General features: G+C 39.1%; 1 protein-coding gene across 3 annotated transcripts in view; it reads left to right on the top strand.

Moving 5' to 3' along the window:
* kcnab1a (potassium voltage-gated channel subfamily A regulatory beta subunit 1a) overlaps positions 1–24,954 on the top strand; it is a 103,009-nt gene that overhangs the window by 20,089 nt on the left and 57,966 nt on the right. Inside the window, exon 1 of one of the 3 annotated variants that reach the window (XM_007575091.2) lies at positions 10,597–11,456. The exons of the other annotated variants lie outside the window; for them this stretch is intronic. Coding sequence (XP_007575153.1) covers positions 11,248–11,456 — 209 coding nt within the window. The 5' untranslated portion in view covers positions 10,597–11,247. Of the gene's footprint in view, positions 1–10,596; positions 11,457–24,954 lie in introns of those variants that run through there. 3 annotated transcript variants of the gene reach the window in all.

The raw sequence follows: 24,954 nt of genomic DNA, 5'->3' as shown, positions 1-24,954 counted from the left end.
ACAATGCAAAAAAGAAAAAAAGAAAGTCAGTGGAAATTATTTCTTTTTATTAAATACATTTTTACTGTCCCCTGAAATACCCACTGAGAATATTATTTTCAAAGCCATAATTACCACTGATTTTAGAAAATATATTCTTAATTTCTAATTCTCTCTAGCAACCTGTGCTTTTACCCTGGTTACTAAAAACCTTCATCTCCACAGTAACCGCTGTGCATCCTTTATTTCTACAGATGCTGCCTGGTTGCATTCTGGCAACTTTATTCTTTCCCCGAGTTTTTTTTTTTTTTATTGCTGCTCTTTCCCACACACATAACGCCTCCATACTGTTTCCATAGCAATGCTATTATCAAGATGACGACTTTCTCTAGTTGTTACCACTCTTGACTATCAAGTGTCCGTATCTGGAGACTCTCTGGCAGCGAGGAATGCAGGTCTCTGCCACAAAAAGTTAATTGTGTTGTCGGTGTAGGCGTTTGGGCCAATGGGGCGCAAGGTGGAGAGCAACTTGTGTCATCCGTCAAGGTGCAGCAGATAACTTTACACAGAACTTCAGTCTCTCACTTGCTGTGACAAGAATTGCATCTAAATTGCAGTCTGCAAGCTTGTTTGATTTGAAAACCTGCCCATACAGAGCAAGCAGAGAGCACTCATTTCCTTTTTCACCGCTTTCTCTGAGCATATTTACAACCGTGACCCTGAATGGAAACAGCTCTGATCTGAGATGAAGTGAGAGGAAGTGTTAATAAACACTTGCACACGCGGAGGCACAGGGAAACATTTCGCCATTAGTACACACCACACAGCTGAAGCCCACCTGCAGAAGTATGTGTACACAACAACAATCCATTTGTCTTCTGCTGAAGTGCGTAATTTTCATTCAGGCACCTCATGTGGTCCTACACACCAATATTACCATGGTGACCAACTTGGAAACTGAGACATTACGACAATTAACGCTTGTGTTGCACACATTATTGAACATGTTGCTCAGCTAATACTGATGTGCTACATAGACTAGTTGCATTACTTATGTATTCTAGGCAAATGCAACTACTTTCTGTCTTGTTTCCTTGTTTTAATGAGTTCTTCACTAAACAGAGCTTCCTGATCCCTGTTGCTTTGTACTTTTTGTGATTTTATGTATGAGCCACCAGTCAGTGACCTGTGCAGCTACAATTTGTGCAGGCCAAATTTGAAAAATCATGACCCACTTAATGTGGATGGTTTGCAAACATGCGTCGTAGGCCTTGTATATTATTGTAACCTAATGGATCTGGCTTTGTGTGTGTGTGTGTGTGTGTGTTTCTTTCTTTTTTTTTTTAAACAATGTTGTTTACACTGAGAGAGACACGTGTTGGCTGTGGTAGCTTCCTGTCTGTAACCTGCCCTGCATGCTGTTCCCATAAAGCTGCTGAGGTGGTGACAGCTGAAACTTTAGCCGGTGCATTCAGGGTGCTGTGTTTATCAGGCAAGACGTACACAAATAACTAGAAGTACATTGAAATATCTAATGAACTGAGGCCTTAACAAGTCATATTAACAGCATTGCGTTTTAGCAGACTGTGTAAAAACAACACAATATTTAACTAAACATTTTCTCTCTTTTTTTTTTGGAACGGTTAAAATCATCAGAATTATTCTTATTTGCTAAATATTAAAAATAACGAGGGACAGATTGTATTAAGATATCTTCACATTCAGAAGTTTACACAATTAAATGTGAAGCAGTTTTAAGTTGATGGGTTTGTTTGGTGGGCATTTTACGAAGCTGCGTACAATCGAGGCCTTTTCATACAAATATACAATCGTATTCAGTAAATCAGAATACGTGTTTAGATGATGCCCACTTGTCAGGCTGAAAGGAGCTTTGAAAATAACCAAGTATTAAATATACTTTTCAGTAAGCCCACATTTCTGTGTTAAATGTTCTATTATGGTCTGATGTATTATTTTATTTTTAAATATCACGTTTTCATGGCCTGTAAGTGAGAAAATCGTCACAATTAAAGGAGATGAAAGGCTTTCGCACATCCATAGAGCACATCTATATAATGTGCTTCTACATAGTGATAAAGATTTCTTTCAGTAACATTTTAATTCATTGAATGGATCTGTAGCCTGAAGGCGACATGTTGCTGATCTCAAGGCCAAGACATATCACTACAATATGCTTCCAGCTGTAGTATCACAGGCCCCAGCGCAGTGAAACTCATGCTTTAATGTCACAAAGGATCATGGTGTAAATACCCCTGAGTAATGAGTGACATTCAGCTGGTTTCTTGGACATATTTCCTAGAATCCCCCTTTAATCTTATAAGATGGCATGAAAGATAAAACCCTCATGACTGGTGACAAATATGCTCCTTCAAAAAAATGTTTTTGTGACCCAGTGCTTGTTAAAGTTTTTTTTTTTTTTTAGCATAAATGTTAATAAGGTTATATAATATCATTAAAATTATTCATGTATAATAACATGACCTACAGTATACACAACATAAAAGAAAACGTAACTTAAACAAGAGTGGACACTGGGTACTGCGTACCTTGTGTTGTAAGGTGGGACTTTAATGTCTCAGACTTGTTTTTGCAGCAGATGTAGGACACGGCTTTTAGCTTCAAACCCTCCAGGAGCCATTTTTGCAATATTACAAAGTGCACCGTCATACTAAAAGAATTCACTGCCAGCAGGACAATACACTTACTACATTTAAGGCATAGCATTATGACCACCTACCTAATAGTGTGGTGTCATGCCAGCCTCTACCCCTCCTGGGCTCCACAAGACCTCTGAGCGTGAGCTGGACTTCCTGGCAGCGAGTATTTAGCAGCAGATCTGTTGAGTTTTTTTAAGTTATGCTTCCATAGTTCGGACTCACACAGATGTTGGCTTATTGTAGTTGTAGTTATCCTACAACTTCTAGGACAAAATGTTCACTTCACCTTTCAGTTGTCATAATGTTAAGCTTGATCAGTACATGTTGCCACAGTTTGGAGCCACAGTGAATGTAGCTCAGTTTGACTCCAGCTGTTCCAGGAGAAGCTGCTTCCTGAGCATCGCGTCTCACATTCTGGTTCCTCTCTGTAGGATTAGGCCCAACTTTGTATCTGAACAGGAAACACCCTGCAAGACCTGCTGTTTTTAAAGATCTGTGTCATTTTGTTTCCTGCTTGCAGCAACTCAGCTTTAAGAGCAAGTATTTTATATGAAATACCAAGTACTTGTCCATGGTTTTATTGTGGAGCCTCCAATGCTGTAATTTTTAAAAATATACTGAATTGTTTTATAGCAACAGCAAAGCAAATGCAGTTAGTTTTGACAGTACCAAAAAAAATTAAAATCTAGTATTTCACTTGTCATTGTGTTTTCTTGGCAGCAGCGTTTACAGAGATGCTACTGCCTCATGCCGCGTTCTGCACTGAGAACAAGATCTGTCACAGGGTGGAATATGAGTTGCTGTTTTTATTCTTGTACATTTTTTTTCCCTTTAATCTTTGGCCTGTTTCACGCCTGGAGAAGCTCCAAAACATTTAATGGCAACAGTACTTTGTACAATAAATGTGTGTTTGTGTGCGCGTGGCCTTGTGTCTGATAGATATTTCCAACAAATACTATGTTATAATGTCCGATTACTACTTATGAGGCCCAATTTGCCTATAACAAAAGGTGCTGTTTTTAGGTTATGGGTTAGGTTTAGGACTAAGGTGTGACGTGAGTTTAGGTCAGAATTAGGAATGTACTGGCAATGGTTAGAATGAAGACAAAGATAGTGTGTGTGTGTGTGTGTGTGTGTGTGTGTGTGTGTGTGTGTGTGTGTGAAGGTCACTGTAATTTCTCAGATTTCAGTTTGAATTTCTGTCCAGTTATGACTATTTTTCCACATGGCTTTACATTGCAGATCAGATGGATTCTGCTCATTGTTAGTCTCTTGTTTTCATTCTGTATCTCTGTATTGACACTTCCAAGTTTGTTTCTAGAGTTCTCAAATTGAGTCCTTCAAAATGTTTTTGCTGTGAATTTAAGTCTGTGCTGTTTTGAAGTTTCACCTACAAATCAGGAAACTCTCGCATGCAGAAATGCTGAATGGCAATCAGAAGCTAATTTGTTTCTGATGAATACATATGGATCTTCTTTTCACCTCAGGCATAAACATTTTAATGCTGCAAACCATTATTTCCAGTTCGGTGTAGTTTATTTATTCTCCCCCATCGTTTTTCTATTGCTTGTTCTGTGTCCCACTTCCTCTGATGCAACAACAGACTGGATATTTTTCCAAAGAAGAGTCAGCCTCTGCATTATCTTATTTTAAACTATGGTACAGCATTTCACTGTTGGGCTTTATTTATAGTACATAGAGAAAATAATACTGTTACCTTGTATTTATAGGGGGGCTTTAGGACTGACTTTCTTTATTTGGTGAAAAAATATTTTGATGTTTCTGAGACACTTGGAGAACCTTATTTATCCTAAAAGTACTTCGTCGTTGTTTAAAAAAAAAAAAAAAAAAAAAAAAACTTATTTTCATGCTGCTTAAGAACAACCTTTAGGAAGCAAACTAGTTTGATCCAATGTTAGCTGTCCCCTGCAGAAGCTCAGTGATTTTGGGGACAACTCTGTCCTTTAAGTGGGAGGAAAGACGACTCTGATGCTGTCCTTTTAACTTACATCATTATGCTCAGAGCACAACTGTAAACAAAGGCCAAATAAATACTGTGTGGTACATACTAGACAGCTCATGACGCCTCACATTTAACTTTTCCCTCAGCAGAAACAACAGAGAGCTTCAAATCCTACTGTTAAGAAAAAGAATCGCAAACAGGAATAAGAACTGACAAACTTAAACAGTAACAACCTTTTGAAAAAAAGAGCTTTTTGTTTCTTTTTGTAAACAAAAATGCTCCAGTTCACATATGAGCCATCGTTGATTCACGATTTGTTGAGGTTTTGTTAATGTACACAGTGCTTTGTCACATGAAAATGTTTGAGGTCATCAAATAATACCACAGAAAGATAAACAGAGTAAATACAAAGTGCTGTTTTCAAATTATAATTTATTTAACTGATTGAAAAGGCTTTCCAAGCCAACATGGTTGTTAAACTAACCCAACCACTAACCTTCATTTGTTTTTCTTTTACCCATTCAGTGAGGAACTTTCTGCTTTTGTCTGGTTGTTTCACCAAAGTGTGCTTGAGCTCAAATCAGAAAGTCACGGCCTGATATTCTCCTGGAGTTCCTGTAATTCCATCATTTATGTATGGCAAGGTGTGAAGGTCTGCTTGTATGATTCTCCATTTCTGAAATGCTGCTAGTTTTACACCAGATGATCCTTTTCAAAAACTTCCACTTGTGCCTCTTCAGTCCACAAATTATTTTTTAAAGTCTTGGGGAGCGTTAAGACGCAAATGTGAAGGAGGTGTACAGCCTCCGAACGTGGAGCATGTGCACCACGTCCAGAGGCTGTAACCCTCGACGCAGTTGTCCTGGATTTGATTCTTGTTTTTTTTTTTCACCCTCCTTCCCATCAGGCTGCTGTTCATTAAAGGTCAGTAATGCCAAAAACCATTTCATTTTGAGTTGTCATTTCATTCAACCTTTTCTAATGCAATACATAAAAATATGTGTAAATAAATTGATAAAAACAAAGTTATTGATGCCCTCTGGGAGTAATTACCTTTCCTAGGAAAGTTCTGCACTGTTCCATGTTCTTGCCGTTCGTCGGTAATGGCTGTGTTTCTTTGAAATAGAACAATTGTAATTTTGTGTGTTTTTTCTGTTATGTTTATAAGACGGACATTTTAACATCTGGATATCATATTTGTTTGATGGTCAGAGACATTTTGATGTGACCAAAAATCCAAAACGGAGGAAATTTAGCAGACACTCTGTAAATGAGACGAATTTTCAGGCCTTGCACATCCTTGTAGCTTTGTGACTTTTATTTAATTCTGTTCTTTAGGCTGTAATTGATTATGCTCAGAGCTGGAACATATGAAAATGTTCTTTCCAGTTTCACTCAGAGTCTCAACAAGCCATTAAAATAGCTAAATTGTGCCACCAAGACTCAGATCTAGCAAAAGGCAACTCAATGGGAATTCACTGAGTTGTAAGTAGACTTTTGCTGACCAAGCGCAGCATAAACTCAATGTACACACGCAGCTGCTAAAGTAGGACACAGGCAGAGCTTTGCACTCAGAGTTACGAAAGTTATCACTTGCTGGATACAGGTCAGATGCAGCTGCACAAAATCAACACAGAGACGGCAATCAGGAGGAAGAAGAAGACCTGAGGACCAATCAAAGAGAAAAAGATTAATTTTACCCTCAAATGAGAGGCTTTTCTGTAAGCAAACGGTAAGCAAAACGGTTGGCTAAAAAATTATTTCGATACAAACCTACTGTATAAAAACTGAGATAGGACACAGCTGCACAACTCTCTCAAGCTGACTGATGAATCAGGTTGAGTTTAGCTCAACTGGAAGAGCAGCACAGACTGCACAGAGGCAAAACAGCACAGACTGCAATGAGTCAGTTTACTGCAGCATAGAGGATCCCACTATGCGTTTTTTATCATTACATCTGAAGCACATTCATACAAACATACAGCGAGAAAAGGTGTTACTAAAGCTTTCTGGGAGACATTTGCTAAATTGATTATTTTATGAGGTGAGAACTACAGTGATGTGGAAAAACTCCCAAAATGTATCTAATACAGACGACTGATTTCCCCAGATTTTATATTTTCATGTTTCTCAGTGTAAATGTTAACCCAGCAAGTCCACATTAACACTGCAAGAAGTGGATGCCGGTCGTATTAGACGACATTGCAGTCAATATGCCATGACCCCCATTTTTAATTTTTGTTTTTTAAAGGAAAATCTTACCGTATTCACAAACAACCAATACCTAAGCCAATTCTGAAGATCTGACAGTCTCCTCTGACCTCCCTGACTCAACATGATGTGATGGACGTATGTTTATAAAAGGAAGACAGTAAATTTCTTAACTTTAAGGCTTAACACAGAGCATGTTTGGGTTTGGTGCACAGATTGAGTTGACTTTAGCTGAACTACGTCCTCAAACACCAGGGCTCTGCTTAAGTCATTAAACACTGCAATAAATCAGTTTTCTCTGTTGATGTGATGGAGTTCACTTAAAGTAGTTTGGTGACTGTTTTACAACAGTGTGCATGATTCATTTGGAAATGCATGGAAAACGATTTATCGGTCCTTTAATCCTTTAGTCCTTTATTTACACTCCGTTAATCCCTCTGCACATTTCACTCTTCATTAGAGAAAGAAGCTCACTTTGCTTTCTTGTCTGGATCCGTTTGGAAATCTGTGGATCCATCCTCCTCGGAGAGAACAGATATTGATTTTGAATGAGCCGCTTTTCCATTTAGTCTAAGACGGGTCTTGAGCTGTAAGTAAGGTTCAGTGAGGTGAAGGATGCTGCAGATGCACAGACGGTATGAAATGTGCAGGATGTGAGTGCCCCCCCCCACGTTTCTCAGAGTTAGACTGCTCCCTCAATGCAGAAGCAATTTCATGAGAAATACCTCAGCAAAACGAATGTCCATGGAGCCTTAAAGGTGTTAAGCCAATGCACATTATCAGCTGCTCTGCCCCCCAACAAAAACCTGCAAATGCTGAAACAATTACACGGATACTGACTTTGAGTGTGAGTGTTTAATCGCACCACAGAGTACATCAGAATTGGTGAGCAGTAATGTCAAAGGGTGAAACTGATAGCAGGGGAAGCTTGAAGACTACAGGTGAGAAAAAGTTGAAACACTTGACAGCAATAATCAAAGGACACAGAGAAGCAAAATGCTCCAGTTACCTCAATTTGACATCCTTGTAGAATCAAAGGAAAGTGTGATTCACACCAAAGCATTTGTAAAATAGCCATATACGCATATACACAACTGCACACTCTTCGAAGTGCAATTAGACACAGATGCAGAAATTTCTTCTGCTTTCAGCTCTGGATGGCCTCAGTCCAAATCTTTTACTCTCTCTAGATTTACATCTTAGCACCTCCCTCGATCTCAACTATCGTTTTTTCCTCCCATCTTTGATGCAATGCTGCCTTTGGGGCTTGCATGTGCAGCTTGTTTTGTGATTTTGGGAAAATAATTACTTTGTGTCAGCACCACTAGAATATTACTAGAATATTATGAATCTTCTGAAGCATTTGCATGCGTGTGAATGTGCAGAAAACGCAGGGAACATGTTGGTTTTGGGGAAAGACACATTCGAATGTTGCAAAGCTGTGGGTGCACTGATCAGAATTTTGCAGTCAATTTGTAATCCATGGATTTTGTCGAGATTAACCTGCTGCTGAAATAACATGCTTGTGTCTATCGTGTGTTGAAATCAAAGATTTACATATAAAAGAACACATAGGACACAAAAACGTGCAGTCTTAGGTGGAACCCAAGGCGACCAGAGGAAGTGGAGAGTTGACTCTTTAATGATAAATCCAACAGACTTACAGCAAGGCACAAATGGAGAACCCTCTCAAAACTGACATGACACAGAAAGGAATAGAGGAAGAATAATTGAAAATATCACAGGTAATCATAGAGTGCAATGGAAGGAACCATTGGAGAACAGGGAGTTATTTATGCTGAGGATGTAGTGGAGAATGGCATGAGGACCAGAGGAGCTACTTGCAGGTGAATAGAGACAGCTGGGGAAGAGAACTGGCAGAGGAAATTAGGAGATGTGCAACAGCTGTACTGAGAGACACAGGCAGAGGGAAGGAGAAAAATAGTCAGAGCAAAATCAGCATCTCCAAATCTGAGAGACATGGTCTTGAGCCAGAAAGGGCTAGAGTGTTTTCTCTGGGTTAGGGACGAGGCCCTTCCTCAAAGGGGGGAGGTTATTATGTAAAATCAACTTTTTTTAAGCTACATATCATAATATTCCTTCATGAGAAACTGTACATGAAGTGTTGCTTTGATTCTTTCATGCACGTTTGGGAAAGTTTTGAATCACCCAAGGCAGGCATTCAGATGTGCCTAAGCCCTTGCTCAGGCTACCCAGATGCCTCCTTGGAGCTCCCCCCCCCCCCCCCAGAGCATCTCTCCCCACTCCTCTTCCACTCATCAGCTCCTCCAGACTAGCAGCAGCAATCATCAAACACTGCACGTCTACTGAGCTTATCACACAAGCTACTTCTCAGTCCAACACTGACTGTTTACAATTGTTCAGAACAATTGTAAACAGCATAAGCTTACAGAGACAAAGGCAAATCTCATGGCATGAAATTTCAAAGTAAGTTTGTATTTAAGTTATGAAACATAGTTCCTTAATTGTGCTGTAAAATGGCACAATGTGCTGGAGTAATACATAATATTGCCCCTTTATCGTGAGGTCTTATTCACAATTGAGGTAAAAATGGAGTTGGAGACAGGTAACTCGATTAGTTTAGCATTTGCAGTGATGCGTGCGCTGTATGGATCCGTTATGGTAAATCCAGAGCTGAGCCAAAAGACAAAGCTCTTGATTTACCCGCTGATCTACGTTCCTACCCTCATCTATGGTCACGAGTTTTGGGTAGAAAAGAACGAGACTGTGATTACAAGAGACTCAAAAGAATTTCCTGTGCAGGTTATCTGGGCTCTCCCTTAGATATAGAGTGAGAAGCTCCATATCTAAGAGTAGATCCACTTCTTCTTCACATCAATAGGAGCCAGTCAATGGATGCACCCTAACCTGGTGGGACTGTTTCTCGACTGGCCTGGGAACATTTTGGGATTTCTCTGGAGGAGCTGGCCCAAGTGGTTGAGTCTGGGTCTCTCTGCTTAGGCTGCTCCCCCCCACCACCCGACTCCACGCTAAGTAGAAGATGATGGATGGATGGACATGTCGCCAAAAATAACAATCGTTGTAATCGTTGACATTCTGGAACCAGTTTTGGTCAGTGACTTCCCAAAGCCTTTTGCTTTTGTTATGGGACTTTTTGTCTCTGGCAAACATAATCTCCTTCCTGAACCAAATGATGGCAGGACATCTCCACACAACCTGCGCATAATTGTTTGAACAAAAAGAGCATGGCCTAGATAAAAGAACAACAAATAAAACATTCTGTTCAGTGTTCAGACAGAGAAAATGGTTTGATGTGTGTGTGGGGGGTGGGGGGAGGAGAAAATAGGAGGGAGGCCGTCAAACACTGTAACAATGAGAGGAGGAAGAAGACAGGTGGAGTGGCAGGGAGAACAAGTAGGAGTGAGTAATGGAGAGAAACAGTGTGAAGCACTACACTTCTCTCTCCCCGATGCCTGTGATGGAGGAGCTGCCCTGCTCACAGAATCGACAACAGAAAGGGGACGTCAAAAGGAGCCGAGCACCCAAAACACTGAGTGCAGATCAAACGGAGAGTCTGAGGAGAGGAGAAACGAGGGGAAACTGGGGCACATGCACATTAGTGAAACTCAGTGAAATTTAGGAAGCATGTGAGAGCTAAGACGGAAAAAGTGCTGATGTCGGAAGAGTGCACCCTCCCAGGTCCTGAGCGTGACCCCCCCCGCCACCCATCCCTCCACCTTGTTCGTGCTTCATCTGTGCCCCGTCTCCTTCTCCGTGCTCTGACCCTGTCCCCTCCTCCTTTACCCTCCTCTCCTTTTCTCTCTCTCATGCCATCCCTCGCGCACGGTTTCCCACAGTCAGACCAGGGAGAGCGCAGCGCCTGGATCGCGTCTCTGCTTCTCTCTGCTTCCCTTTTCCTTCCTCTGCCAACCCTCTGCAAGCACGCTCTCTCTCTGTCTCTCTGGTTTCCTCTCCGTGGCTAAAATCCCTCAGCTCGACATCAGAGGCAAGACGCAAGAGAAGAGAGAACCAATGAGGGACTAAATTGAGGATCCAAAGAAGAACTGAGGAGTCCTTCTTCTTGTCAGGATTTTGGCTGCTCTGCAGTCAGTCTTCTGAGAGGAAAGGCTGAAGATGGGAAGCTCAATCTGAGCACAGAAAGAAGGAGAAAAGGACTGTTTTGCCTTAAAGAACAAAGTGATGAAGATGGAGCTTCTGCAAGTGAACAAATAAGGACTTAATCCACACACAGGAAAACTGCGAAGAACTCCAAAAGTAACAGGAACAGAAGAAAATAGGCGGGAGGAAAAAAGGAAAGAGACTCTGACAAACCAACATATTTTAGAAGATCTGCCTGACAGAATTAAGGTTCTCCTGTCAGTTTTCTTTTTTTCTCCTCAACTGTTTTCCTACGAGTTTGCCTGAAGCTCAGCCATGCAGGTGTCCATCGCCTGTACGGACCACAACCTGAAGAGGGGCAATGGGGACCACAGCAAGCAGAGCGCCACCAGCCCCAACGTGGTGAACCAGGCCAGGGCCAAGTTCCGCACTGTGGCCATCATTGCCCGTAGCTTTGGCTCCTTCACTCCCCGACACATCTCCCTGAAGGAGTCGACCGGCAAACACACTGGCATGAAGTACAGGTGTGTGTGTGTGGGCGTGTGTGTGTGCGTGTGCGTGCGTGCGTGTGTGTGTGTGTGAGTCAGAGATCTGTGTGTGTGCTGGATTCAGTGGGTTGGAAAACATTTTTACCGGTCCACATTTTTTGTTTTTGCCTTTATGCTCAAGTCTTTTAAATCGTAGCTGTCAGTCTGAATCTAAAAAATGATTTTTGATCTTACTCCTTGTACTTTAATACTCAACACAAAGAGTTTGAGTTTAAGAAAGCTTTAATGAACTAGAAAGAACGTCAAACATCATATGTTTTATTTTATAAATAAGCCCTCAGATTAGTTCTAAAAGGCAACATAACAAATCGAGATCCAGTTTTGGTTTTCATGTGCCGTTCGCAAAGCCAATTAATGAAGATTATGAACATTGTGCTTCTGGTGATTAAGCACTCGAGAGTAAATATCAATAAATAAATGACAGCTTTGTCAAGATCCCACATGATTTAGCCTTCCTTAATGATCAGTTTGCAAAATGTTTGATTATTCCACCTTAAAACAAAAAATGCATCCTCCTTGGACGAAATCACCTTGTGCCATTTTTTAAAAAACTTCTTCCAACACTTTCTTCTGAGTGCTAAACATTTTGAACTTCATCCTTAGTCTTTATGCTCACATTTACAATGAATCAGGAGGTTTCAGATGTTTTCTACAATCCTCGTTTTTGTTCGGTGTTTTGGTTTCTTACTTTGGCTCATATACTCCTCTCCTTCGCTTGTTGTCCCGCACAAACTTTCCTTCCTGCCCTTAGATGCACTAAGATGCACTGTATTTTCAGAATGGAAGGAGCGCTCTTTCTCCTCTGCCTCTCTCCCACACACCTGAACACTTCTCCACCTGTGTGGCAGGGAGAGACAGCTCTGCAGTGTGGGCAGAGCGTCTGAGTTGGATCTGACCTCCACGGTGCCGCGGCTCAGCTGAGTTCTGCTTTCCTATCTCTTTGGGCCTCAAGACTTAAAATCTTGTTGTGTTATAAACTTTTTTTTTACATTTTTTTTTTTACAAGCTCCAAACAGTGCTATCACATCAAATCCGACTTGAGAGCGAAAGCAGTCGGTGTTGATCAGAAATCTAGAAATGATAAAATGTGGGCATTACGACATGTAAATTAGCGAGTCGATTTATTTTCCTCATAATTTAAACATCAAATGAATATATGTTCATACCCATCATGCTCATTACTATTATATTCTAGCAGGAACCTGTTATTTAAGACTTCTTAGAGTGAGTTATTTTAAACATCGAAGCACTATACTGTTCATTTTCATTTCCCCTTGGCAACAGGACACAATAAAGACAAATGTGTATAATTTTATAGTCCTTTCCTAAGAATGCTATGATGAACTGTATCTTGGCTGGACCTGGTTATGGCCTGGACTTATATTACACACTGTCTGGACTCTGAGGTAGTTCAGACAGTGTGTAATGTGAGTGAGCTGTGATACTGCCTGAGGTGTAATGAGAGCAGGCAGGCGACTGAGCATCGACCCGGCTGTAGCTCGGGGCTTGTCGCTTCATATTGGTAATAATATATCAATATCATAAGAACAGCGTCAAGGCATGATGGGTCCAGCTTCACCTTTTTATCATAAGCAAACAAGCAGCAACAAATTTACCAAATGTGGGGTGCAACATGCACTTGATTCAAATTGACAATATATTAACTGTGCAAATTTGAATTTTTTTTCTCCATCTGTTTCATCTGATCTAATGTCTAATCTTTGTTTTCACATTTTAATAACCAATCAGTCATAATCTATTAACGTTTGAATTCGTTTGAAAGAATTAGACATGTTCCTATTACTCTTTAAATCGGGAGATTTTTGTGTATTTCTCAACTTTTGAATTTAATTCGAAACTAAAGATTTAAGTATTAAATCAAGAATATCTCATACGTGATGATTAACCAACTACAGTCAGAAACTGTCAAATATAAGGTGAAAAATGCTAATATTTAAACTACAAACAGCTTCAGAACCAGAAACAAAAGTTTTGAAATACTAAAAACTAAACTGATAAACTTCAAATATTCATCAAGATTTTATCAGCTTCCCCCAACGCCCGCTGGAAAGTTTTTATGGCTTTGCTCATAATAGCCACTGTAAATTTCAGGATTGATCTTTGTGTAAAAATCTGTTAAAACATTTCTACTGGAAAACCCAACACTTGGACAAAGTTCAAAACTTTAAGAGAAAAGGGAGCTTTAAATTGGAGTCAGACATTTTTACTGCACAATAAAATGTAAAGCACAATAAAAGCTTTGTGTCAACGGTTTAAAGGGCAAAAGTATAGCAAATCTACTCTATGCCGGCTTAATGGTAATAAAAGAGTTATAAGTATCTGCAGTTACACACATAAGAGGAGCACCAGTACTTCAGAGTTTCAGAGTCGTTTTGTTTTCCGACAGCAAAAACCTAGAAATATGTAAATAAGAGCAGCTGTTTTGTAGAGTCAGCCATTATAAATTACAGTTAGTGAGCAAATACAATTGAGAAAAACAGATGCCACGAAACAACATTACCCGATGGCAAATAGACATTTAAAGTTTATCTCAGACAAATATGAGTAATACTGTGAACAACTTCGTGTTGGAGCTGGGAACTTTGTTCTGACTGCATAAGGATTGATCTGCATGAATGAATGAATTTTAACCCGGCCAAACTAACTTTATAACTAGTACTTGCTAAGGATGAACTGGAACTGCACTATCAGATTCTGTAGCCAGCTTGATATGCAAGCTCAGTTGTCCTCATTAAAAGTTTAGCAGGCGGATGACGCTGAAAACTGCTGGTGATGATGGATGATGATAGGCTAGAGGCTCTGCTCTGTGTTGTGTGTGTAACTAAACACAAGACAATACAGACAGAAGAGAGGGAGATGGGAAAGGAAGAGGCGATACCACAGAGTGCCCTAAACTTTCTCTGCTGCGTTCTTCTCTGCTGACAGTAACGCTCTGAGAAAATCTCTAACCCAGGTTTGCTTTGCATCTGCCCACCATGAAAACAGACATTGTTCATAGGGGCAGAGGTTAAACATTAGAGTATCTGAAATATGTCAGGATGGCAGAAAGCACCTGCACTGCTTCTGTTTATCATTTTGAACAGCTGCCAGCCTCCGGCCAGTGAATCCTCCCAGACATCTGCGGTGATAACGTGCTGACATGCTAGAATCTGAAGTCCTGCATGGAAACAGGACGTTGAGACGTCTTCATTTTCCATAACTTCCTGTCTTCATTTGTTGACTGATGTGGTATTTACTGTTAGAATCAGTTCGATTTTCATATTAGTAGACTCAGTTTATTTCTGTGTGATTGTTCTGAGTGATTTACTGTGCATTCTAGATTTTATTCATTATTTTTTTTGGTTTAATTTATTATTATTTATTTTAATTTTGAAAACGTCAATTGAATATGTTATGGTGTTGATCTTTTTTTTTTTAAGTTTCACTATTATTTGCGACCAACAACTTTTAGTGTTTTATGTTTTGAATTGGCAATGATTCACAGACTCCTTTCCTACAAAAATTAGAAATTAAAATCTTACAAGTTTAACGTGTAATTAAGCAGATAAAAAAAATGTTACAAGAAATGTAGTTTTCCCTTTTTGTCTCCTTATTATGTGTGGCCCATGAATGCTTTTAACTAGACAATTTTGGCAAACGGCAAAACGTTTGGACACCACTGATGTAAACTATTCCACACGGATGTCACAAAAAACATTGCAGCGCACAGTCTGCAATATTCAGTCCAACATTCAACGTTTAAAAAAAATGTGTGTGTATGTTCTGAGGGATCCTTTCAAAGGCATGAACACCTTTTGAAGTTGTCTGCCTAGTTCTTACATTTCAACCTCAGACGTGTATTTTTTGAGACAAGAAAGTGAATAATTCTAATTTCCAGTTTTAACATGTTACATCTAAACTGGAAACCTATTAAATCACAACAGTTCAGTTAATGTGTGTCAGGGGTGGCATGTAGAGCAACAATTAGAGAAGCAGCTAAATGTTTTCCATAGGGAGATGTCAAACAAGATGATAAGAAAAAGCCTTTGATTTTTACCTTCTGTCAGAGCAATGGCCCCAGACGTAGATCTAAAACTTTTTTAAATTAAATTAAATAGTTTAATGCAAACCATGTTCATTAGTTAGTTGAATAAACCTCTGGGAAGCCTAGACCTGAACTAAACTAAGAATCTAAGTTGATGTTGAGCTGGTTTGTGAAGAAAAATGGGTGAAATTTCAAGCTTTTTGAACTTCAAAGCTGGTAAGCACAAACTCTGTAGACTTGCAGGTTTAATTCCAGAGAATGGCTTTATTCCAAACCTAAAATATTGACTCAGTGGGGCTGGACATAAATGTCAAAATGTTCTGTTTTTTAATTGTAGAAGATGTGAAAATCCTGGATGCTTTCCTTTTATGCATCCATGATTTCCTAATTATGTATATTTCATATTGGTTTGTTGCATAATATTCTAAATACGCTAGAGGTATTCTAATCTCTAAATACATTATTAATGTAACCAAGTTTGCAATATAGCTGGTTAAAAGTTGTAGAAATCCCCCCAGGAATCTGTTTGTCCTCATTTTCCACCTTAGTTCTGCAGTTTGCTGACTAACACCTTTGCTCCTCTGCTTGTTAGCGACTGACAGAATCTACTCCACTTTTAGCAGCGACTCACTGTTGTGTTAAATTGAATTTGAATGTGGTACAGATTTAAAATTTGCTGTATAGAAGGCACATTATGCTGTGGGAATAGAACAGCATTGGCTTTTGTTTAATGACACAGCTCTCAATCGAATGTGAAGGCCGACATTTTTAACTTTTACTCAGAATCTCTAAAGGCTTTAGGCCTGACTTTGTTCTTTAGATACTTGTATCTTCTTTAGATGATAATGTTAAAACTCACAAGCAGATTTTTTTTTGCAGTAGCAGGCTTTTTAAAGCAGTTCACTGTGTGCAGACACTCGAGGTGCATGTGGCCCATTCACAGCAGCTGTCAGTGTTTTCTAATGTCACGGCACACACTGGGAACACGATCACACTCTATGTAAAACGGTAGATTGCTTCCTACCTGAATGGTAAATACACTAGTGTAGTATGCTTATAGATGCAAAACATATAAACCACACAGGCATGTATTAATGAAAGTCTTTCTCACTTTATCATTTTTACCAAAGTATTTGCACTCTTTGAACTTTTTTAGACATCGTGGGCAGTTGCCCAGGGCGGAGTTGGGGCACACAAGCACCAGATTGTTAGTGGCACCTTAAATCTTTCCATTATAGTTTTGCATGTGCAGTTGGTGAAAAGTTGGCACCCGCTACGTTGAAGAATATATTTCTGTTAATACTTTTTAATTGGTTGGTGGTGGAAGAAGGAGAGCTCGCCCAGGGCACCATTCATGCAAAAACTGCCACTGTTTTCAGATTTGGAAGACATGAAAGGCCATTCCACACTGTTTTAATTTTCTGTGTAAAGTGTGCAAATCTTTGTATATTGTTTTATTATTTATTGTTTATATTTATTATATTATTATTATCTGTTATTTTATAGCCTTACTTGGCTTTAAACTTCTCCACAACTGTATCTCTGACAAGTGTGTTTTCGTCTCAAATTGGGTGATTTGCACTGGATTTTTTTCATGTGTATTAGAGTAACGAGGGTTAAATGAAAAGTCTAAACTTCAGAGGTTTTTCTTTGGGTTTGCTGGCATTGGGGCATGTTGGTGCTGCTGGTGCTGCTGGTTGGGGGCACATGAGGTCGCTGACATTTTGATTGGTTGGTTGGTGACGACGGATCTGGAGTTGGTGGTGGTTCTCCCTGTGTTGACGTTGCAGTGGCAGTGACGTGTGGTTGTTTCTACGGTCTGAGCGGCGTTTTTGGGTGGGTAGATCCTGTCTTGGTGTTGGGTCAGGGGTTATCACAAGGAACTGGTCAACTAATCAAAAGCAGACTTGGAAAAACAAGAGAGCTTTTCCGAGAATCATCCTCTTTAGGTGTCTGAGAGACTCCTGTGAATCAAAAATGTCAGCAACCTAAATAACTATTTCTTGACTAAGCAGTTTCACACATTAGTGATCAATACATACATTTTGCTCAAGGTCAGCATTTGCTTCTTCAGAACAAAAAAGCAAACAAACGATAAGCGAGGGAATAAAAGTTTGTTTCGACAGAATCTAAAACCTAGCAAAGTCGTTTGAGGTGAAGAAGACATATCTTTTCAAACCTCCTTCTCTCAGCCAGAGTTGAAAGGTCACGCACTCTACAGTTGTGGTGAAATAAGAAAAAGGTTAAGGGTTATCAATACTTTTGCAAGGCACTGTACTTCAGTTGAAAAGTGAAACACAGGAGAGACCAGAAAGAGAGGAAAAAAAAACAAAACTCCAGAGGCGGACTGATGTAAAAACAAACAGCCAAACGTTTTTCTGCTGAAGCCACAGCATGTGCTGTGATCTAAAACCCTGATTGCTCTGTGAAAACTGGGCAGGCTTTTGGATGAACCAGTTCACACGTAGCTTTTTTGGCAGACGATGGTGTCCTCTCCGTACGCTGCCTGGCGAGAGCTTTCGCAGCACAGTGGTGTGAAATGGCCAGATTAGCAACTGTTGACACTGTTTCTATGAAATGTGCCACATAGTGGAGGAACTGTGAAATGAGAGGGATGATAATGAATAAAAGAGGAGATCTTTGCTGTTGGTTGGGCTCCAAACCACTAAACAACAAATGCACCATAATGGCCCAAACTGACACATTAAAATATGCTTGTTGCCATGGCAATCATGCACTTGGCTTTGGAAACCCTTTTTTACAGCGGCCTACGCAGAGACTTGTTTCACTATCTTTGTGGGGACTTTTGAGAGAGTCCCTTATGCTAAACTAAAGCAAACAATTTAAAAGCCTCACTAAAAAAATCGTTCCCATTCCTTGACTCCTAATTTTAAACGCACCTTTTATCTTAATAGAATCTTTTGCCTGCACACACATTTTAAGAAACCGTAAGACTAGACAAACTGAGTGTGTGCTTTCTTGAGGTAATGAAAGCAGGATGAAAAGTGAGATGTTCAAGAGAGGCTTTCAAACAGATTCATCGTAGATTAACTTGTCAGCACTCTTAATTTAATCTGTTAACAGGTCAGGAGGAGCGAGTGATGGCTATGTCTAAATTTATCTAGAAAGTGGTGAAAACTAGTCAACGGTCAGCTTTCCAGATAAGTGATGAAACAACACAGAAGTTTGAGATTTAAATAAGAATAGCTATTTTCCATTAGAGATACAGAAGCATGTTGCACCAGAGGAGTTCACTGAGATCCAAAGAGGCACAATAATCGATCCTCTCAGCTGACTCTAGTGGGCTGTTTGATTGACAGATGTCCACCAGGATTTTAAGGAACTTTAATTACATTTAGCTGCAGGAGGCTTAACCATTTCTGTTTGAGGCAACGTTTGACTTTGATAACTCCTCCGTAAACGTGGACACTGGAGCAAATGGTGATGATAGCAATGATCGTCCTCTGAACTGGTATGCACAAGTTTCCATTACAGATAGAATTTGTAAAATTGCCACTCTTGTAAAGACCTAATTCATTCCTCCAAGTCTGTTGTCTTCACCGGCAAAGCCTGCAAATTTCCACATTTGTTCTAGGATCCATAAGGACTCTGTAGTGTGCAGTTCAGGTTTTTGTGATTATGCTGGCTGTGCATGTCAACAGAGACCATAATAGTCCCTTTTAAAGGGTATTGCCAAAAACATAGTTAATAAGTAAAACAGCAACCACAAGCAGAAGAGGAAAAGAACAATGCGTTTTTTTTTAAAGAAACACAGTGAGGACAGATTCGTTGTTTTGTTTTTTTGCCTACTCGGACAATTCATGTCTTAGGAACATTAAAATGCACAAAATATTTTCTGTTGAAAAAGAAAAAAAAATCCTTCATTTTAGTTGAGTTCCTTTGGAGGATAAGCTTAAACTTCTAATTATTAAACTATTCATTATTGCCCCCCATGGAACCGTAGTTCAGCGCTGTGTATCTCTGAGAAAACCAACCTGGATAAAAACTATATGAAGTCATAACGGCGTGGATTAAATGGCTCAGAGACGGGAGGAGCCATGCTCACTTCTTTATGATTAAATGTCATGATCCGTGTTTCTGTGTATTTATTTTAAGGTTTTTCTGTGTTCAGTTTCTGTTCTGAGTCTCTGTTTCTGCGTCTTCCCCGTTGATTGCTTCCCAGGTGTGTCTCATTCCTTGATTACCCTCCCTGTGTAGTTAGTCCCACCTGTTGTCCTATGTCATTCGTCTGCTTGCCACCACAGTCCAACTGTAAAGTCCTGTGTTGGTTCAGCTCTCGTTTTCAGTCCACTGCCTTTTCAGTTGCTACCGGTAATTAGCTGTGTGCTGCCTGATCTGGACTGTTTTGAGCTTCATTAAATTCATCATCGTCACCATTATCTGGGTCTCAGCGTTCATCCTCACCACAATCACCCACAAATCCTGACATTAAATTCTCTATTACGCATCTTTAAAAGCAAATTGATTTGCCAGAACGGTGGCACTGCATGCTGCTCCACACCAATACTCTAACTTACCCACAGAAACCTTTCTGGCATCAAGCATTGATGGTTTTTCTCACTCCTTTCCTCTGTTGTGAACGATGATAACGGCAGTGGTAAAGGATCTCCTGCATGTGCGTTCACAGATCGGCGTGGTTCTTGGCAGGAGTAGTGCATGATGCAGAACATTGTGTTGGACTGTTTGGATTTCATACCATCTCAGCTCAAAATAATAACTTAAGATCTGATTGATTATGACATCCGGCTCTTCCTGTCTGCCTTCGTCTTCCTCTCACATCGCTCACACGAGCTTTAAAGTTGTCAAACTTTCCTGAAATAAAACGTGCGCTCACGTACAGCTCAGGCATTTTGATACAGGGAAACATCTTTGAAGGAGACATTTAATTAAAGACTTTGACTTCCTTTATGCCTTATGTAATGTCATCAAAGGCATGTGTGTGTGAAAGTTTAGTTTTTTTGGAGAGTAGAATTTATCTCGATTTAATAATTCACAGTGAAACAGCAGGACAAATTGAAAAATTAACTATAATTCATTTACAAACTGTATCTCAAAGCACTGATATTTTTCTGAATTTTAGAGTCAGAATCTTTAAAATCGATTGGGAACCTGTAATTGCCGCTAGCAATTGCTTTTTTTTTTTTTAATTTTAGTTGGCTAGCAGCTAAAACTTGAACAAAGATAAAACATTTTGTGTTATGAAACATCTCTTCACTTCACAGAGAAGACATCTGACTCAGCTGGAGCTGACATTCCTTTTGATTCTTGTTCTGATTTTTTCTTCTTTTTTTTTTTTCTTGTAACAGCGCACTAGACACCTCTAATTTTAGTAATCCCATTCACCGAACTCACATTTTGCTCTCAAGCTCGAGGAAGTGCCAGAATGGTTTGTCAGACTGTTTTTAGGTGTGGAAGAAGAGCAATGGGAGTGAAGACCGATGTTACCGATGGAGATGTTAACGAGGAGCAAGGCGAATGAGCGAGAAGGGAGATGTATTGATGTGAAAGAAAGGTCATTGTAACCATGTTATTACTAATGATGGGTATTAAGGGGCGGAACCTTTTAAACAGTAGTCCTTTGATTCAAAGACGAAAATCCTGTCCTCCCAGGAAACATTAGAGACTCCCCAAAGCTTTCTGTAGTCAGTAATTAGTCCTTCATTACTGGGTTCTCAGTTATTAGCACAAACAAGCGCATCTCTAATGAGTCTTTAGAAGGATCTATTTTTGATTTGCTACTTTAAGCTCGCTGGTTTGATTGATTCCAGCCAAATAAGATGAACTAACCAGAAAAGAAAATACTGCTTCTTAAAGAAAATTAAGATTCACTTGGAGTCAGACTCGGAATCTGCATTTTGATTTCAGCTAAATATTACAGGAGTAAAGTGATGTAAGCGTCCCATTTTATGTTGCATTCTTACAAGAATGAACCATCTGAAGTCTGTTTCTGCATGTTCACATCTCTTTAGACTTTCCCTGGACTAACCAAAATCAGCTGTTGCTTAACCCCGTTGTTTGAGAAGCTGGAGGTTTTATGTTAGAACCAGATACTTTGAAATCTTAGCAGCCTATTTGTGTTAAATCGCCGCTTTGTGCAGCAATAAATCAAACGGTGAAAACTTGCCTCCCGTATTAATAAAACTCGATGCACAAAAACGACTGCCGACATTTCAGCAAGCACTTTAAAATTTACAAAGGCCCCACTGAAAATAGGTGCATTATGAGTCACTTGGAGCCACCCAGCAGTCCTCCTCCTCCTCAAAGACGTATTTATTTGGGTTACTTTCACGTCCTGAAAATGTGAGTTTTAATGCGCCTAATATTCTTTTTAATTAAAATAAAAGTCCCAGGGTTCCTTTCAGACCCACACAGAGAAATGCATGTTTTTAAATAAAGTCTCTGCACTGCAATTTCTCACAATTATTATAAGAGCAAACTTTACTTATTGCAGAAGAAAATATTAATACCTCAAAGAGTGGCATCCTTTGACCTCACTTGTTTGCAGCAATTTGTTTCTCTTTGAAACTTTGCATACTTGGTACATTAAAGAGATGGCATAGAGTTTGTTCAGGTGGGGTCTTATAAAGTAGAAGTATTTTGTAAAAATACAAAAAGCACTAAGAAATCTGCTAATGTACAAATCTATAGGCCCTGATTGGTGACTTATTGGACATTTTAAAATGTTATCTATTTTAGGTGAGTGTTATGGATTTTGTTATTGAGGGAACCAGACAAAAGTCAAAGGAAGTACAGAGATGCAAGTTAAAACTGTATTTTCTGCAACATGTTGAGACAGATTTGATGTTTATTTGGGCCTCAAGATTGAAGCGCAACTTCAGCAAAGTTGCTCTGTTTTATCCTCTTTAGCTACAAACCTTGATCTGTCATGAAAGTATGCTGGATTGGAAAATGTCAAAAGAAACACTCACTGAGTGGCGTTTTAGAAATGTTACTGTTCACATGGTGGTTTTAAAAATTAGCTCTGTCGTCATCTTTGCTCAGCAAATGTAAAGAGCAGACGAGGAGTGGAGAACAAATACTTTTTTGCAGCCTTTATGGGTTGAGACGAGAACCAACTCAAGATCTAAAAGTTGAAATAAGAAGTTGGTCATATTTGAACTTCATTCAAGTCACATGAACTTATTTAAACCCACACATTTCCCTCCAGTCCAGTCAAATACATTATTAATTGATTTCAAAGGACTATACCAGGTCAAACCTGATGTGCAAACTTCTGTGTACTGAGGTTGCTGGTTATATTAGCCTCTTTGATCAGCTACTCTAACCCTCTGGTATAATTTTAAGTCAACAATAAAACAATCAAAAAAATGAATGGATTGGTTTTTTCTCACAAAGGGAGAACCATTCAGACAGAGTAAAATCTGGGACAATTTTCACATGGAAACTGCAGAGAGTACATAATGTATCTGCTGCTGCTGATGCAATAATTGTGTGCCTCTTCAGTTTCCTCTCAGGTTAATCTTGAAAGAACATGACCTCACAGTATATTCAGAGGAGAGGTCAGCAATTTGGAGTCAGACATGCGACATCCAGAGTTCTCAGCATTTCTAACTTCTGGAGTTTAAAGCCCCAGTATGTAACTTTTATTATTTTTAAAAGAAATGTTTTTTTTTTTTTTCATATTTGTTGAAGCTGTTTGATTATCTTTGGTAAATGCTTCAAATATTAAATTTAAACTTTAAAAATAAATTTGCAAGAGGTATGAATAATATTGGACTTGGTCGTATTTCTTTTATTACTTGGGCAAAGTCAAGAAAGTTTCTACACGTCTTTCATTCAAAGTTAAGAAGCTGACATGGCATAAATTTCCTACTGCTCTGTGAACAGTTGTCTTCTCTCAGCTGCATTGCAGTCTATGAAATGTGCATTTATGAAAGTACTTAAAACACTTTTTGAAGGACAAGGTTATGAGTATGTCTTCATGATTATGCTTTCTTCCTGCAGTGTTGTGTAAAAGTTAATAATGGAAAGCATAATGTTCTTCCATGCTGCTATTGTTCAAAGATCTTTACTGTGGAATTTAAATCGGCGTGAGTTCCTTCGCTCTCTGAAACAATTAAAAGTTTGTTGATTAAGCTGTAGCTGCTGATGTCTTCGCTCTAACCTCGTTTCCTAACATTCTTTAACAGATCATATGTGTTGCTTATGTGCCAACAGTAGTTTTTCATTTACGATTGGAAGCTAGAGAATATAATCTACCTCCAAATGTTGGATTGCTGAAAATCTAACTAATTTGAATGCAGATGTTTCTTTTCAATTTGACTTTGCCTTCCTTTTGCCTGTAGACAGTCTTTCCCTCTCCTCCCCTGTTTTCCATTCCTCTGCCAGCCTGCTCTTTTCTGTAGTTCCTTTTTTTCTTTGCCTGGAGCTTTGACGTGCTATGTGCGCTATATAGATGTCGCAGTGCAACGCCTGCTTAGCTCAGTGCAATTCATTCTTCACTGTTTTCCGTATGAAGTGCTGAAACCCAAACTTTTTATATTTGAGTGAAGTGCACTCAGATGTAAAAAGCAGCTATGTTGGTATGAACACATTTCACCATGTTTTAGCTTTTTGATGATTTGCAAAATGCACAGGACAATGTTTTGACACACTAATACTTCATATGTAGAATGTAACTTTACGAAGCGTACCAAATATATAAAGGCAAAAAAAAAATGCATTCTTAACTATTTATTTAGTTCTAGATTGTCAAACAATTTTGTTTGTCTTGGATAATGTCTTACTCGTTTTCTAACTAATTTATTACTAACAATTTGATTCTCTTTCTTAAAGTGTAACTAGCAGAATCTTGAAATTTCTGTCTCTCTTGGCTCCACCCACTTTTTCCTAAAACAACCATTTTAGCTATTGTTTTATTGATAACCATATTTGGTACACTGAATGGACCAAGTCAAAGCAAGACAACTTGCTAGTGATGCCCAACATGCCACTGATAGCATTTTGGCTAAATTTAGCTTATGCACTAATTTTAGTATACTGTGTTGTGACTTCTATAGACTTATTTGTTGTTAATCTGTTGCTAAGAGATGAGCTTGTTTTCTGGTGGCGAAGTGCCACGAAGTAAACATCTGATTTTTACTTTTGCAAAATTTACCAACTGTAAATTTCTTGTGTCTAAGCAGATGAGCAGTATTTCAAAAGAGCAGAAGAAATCGTATGTTTTTTGAGCAATAACAATATTTGTTGTTAATCTGTTGCTAAGAGACGAGCACGTTTTCTGGTGGCGAAGTGCCACGAAGTAAACATCTGATTTTTACTTTTGCAAAATTTACCAACTGTAAATTTCTTGTGTCTAAGCAGATGAGCAGTATTTCAAAAGAGCTTATGTTTAATAAACAATAATATTACTTATTAATTTGGTGGTAAGAGATGTATAAATAAAAT

The sequence above is a fragment of the Poecilia formosa genome, unplaced genomic scaffold (assembly GCF_000485575.1).
Source record: "Poecilia formosa unplaced genomic scaffold, Poecilia_formosa-5.1.2 Scaffold369, whole genome shotgun sequence".
Classification (NCBI taxonomy): Eukaryota; Metazoa; Chordata; class Actinopteri; order Cyprinodontiformes; family Poeciliidae; genus Poecilia; species Poecilia formosa.
This window is presented reverse-complemented; position numbering and strand designations above follow the sequence as displayed.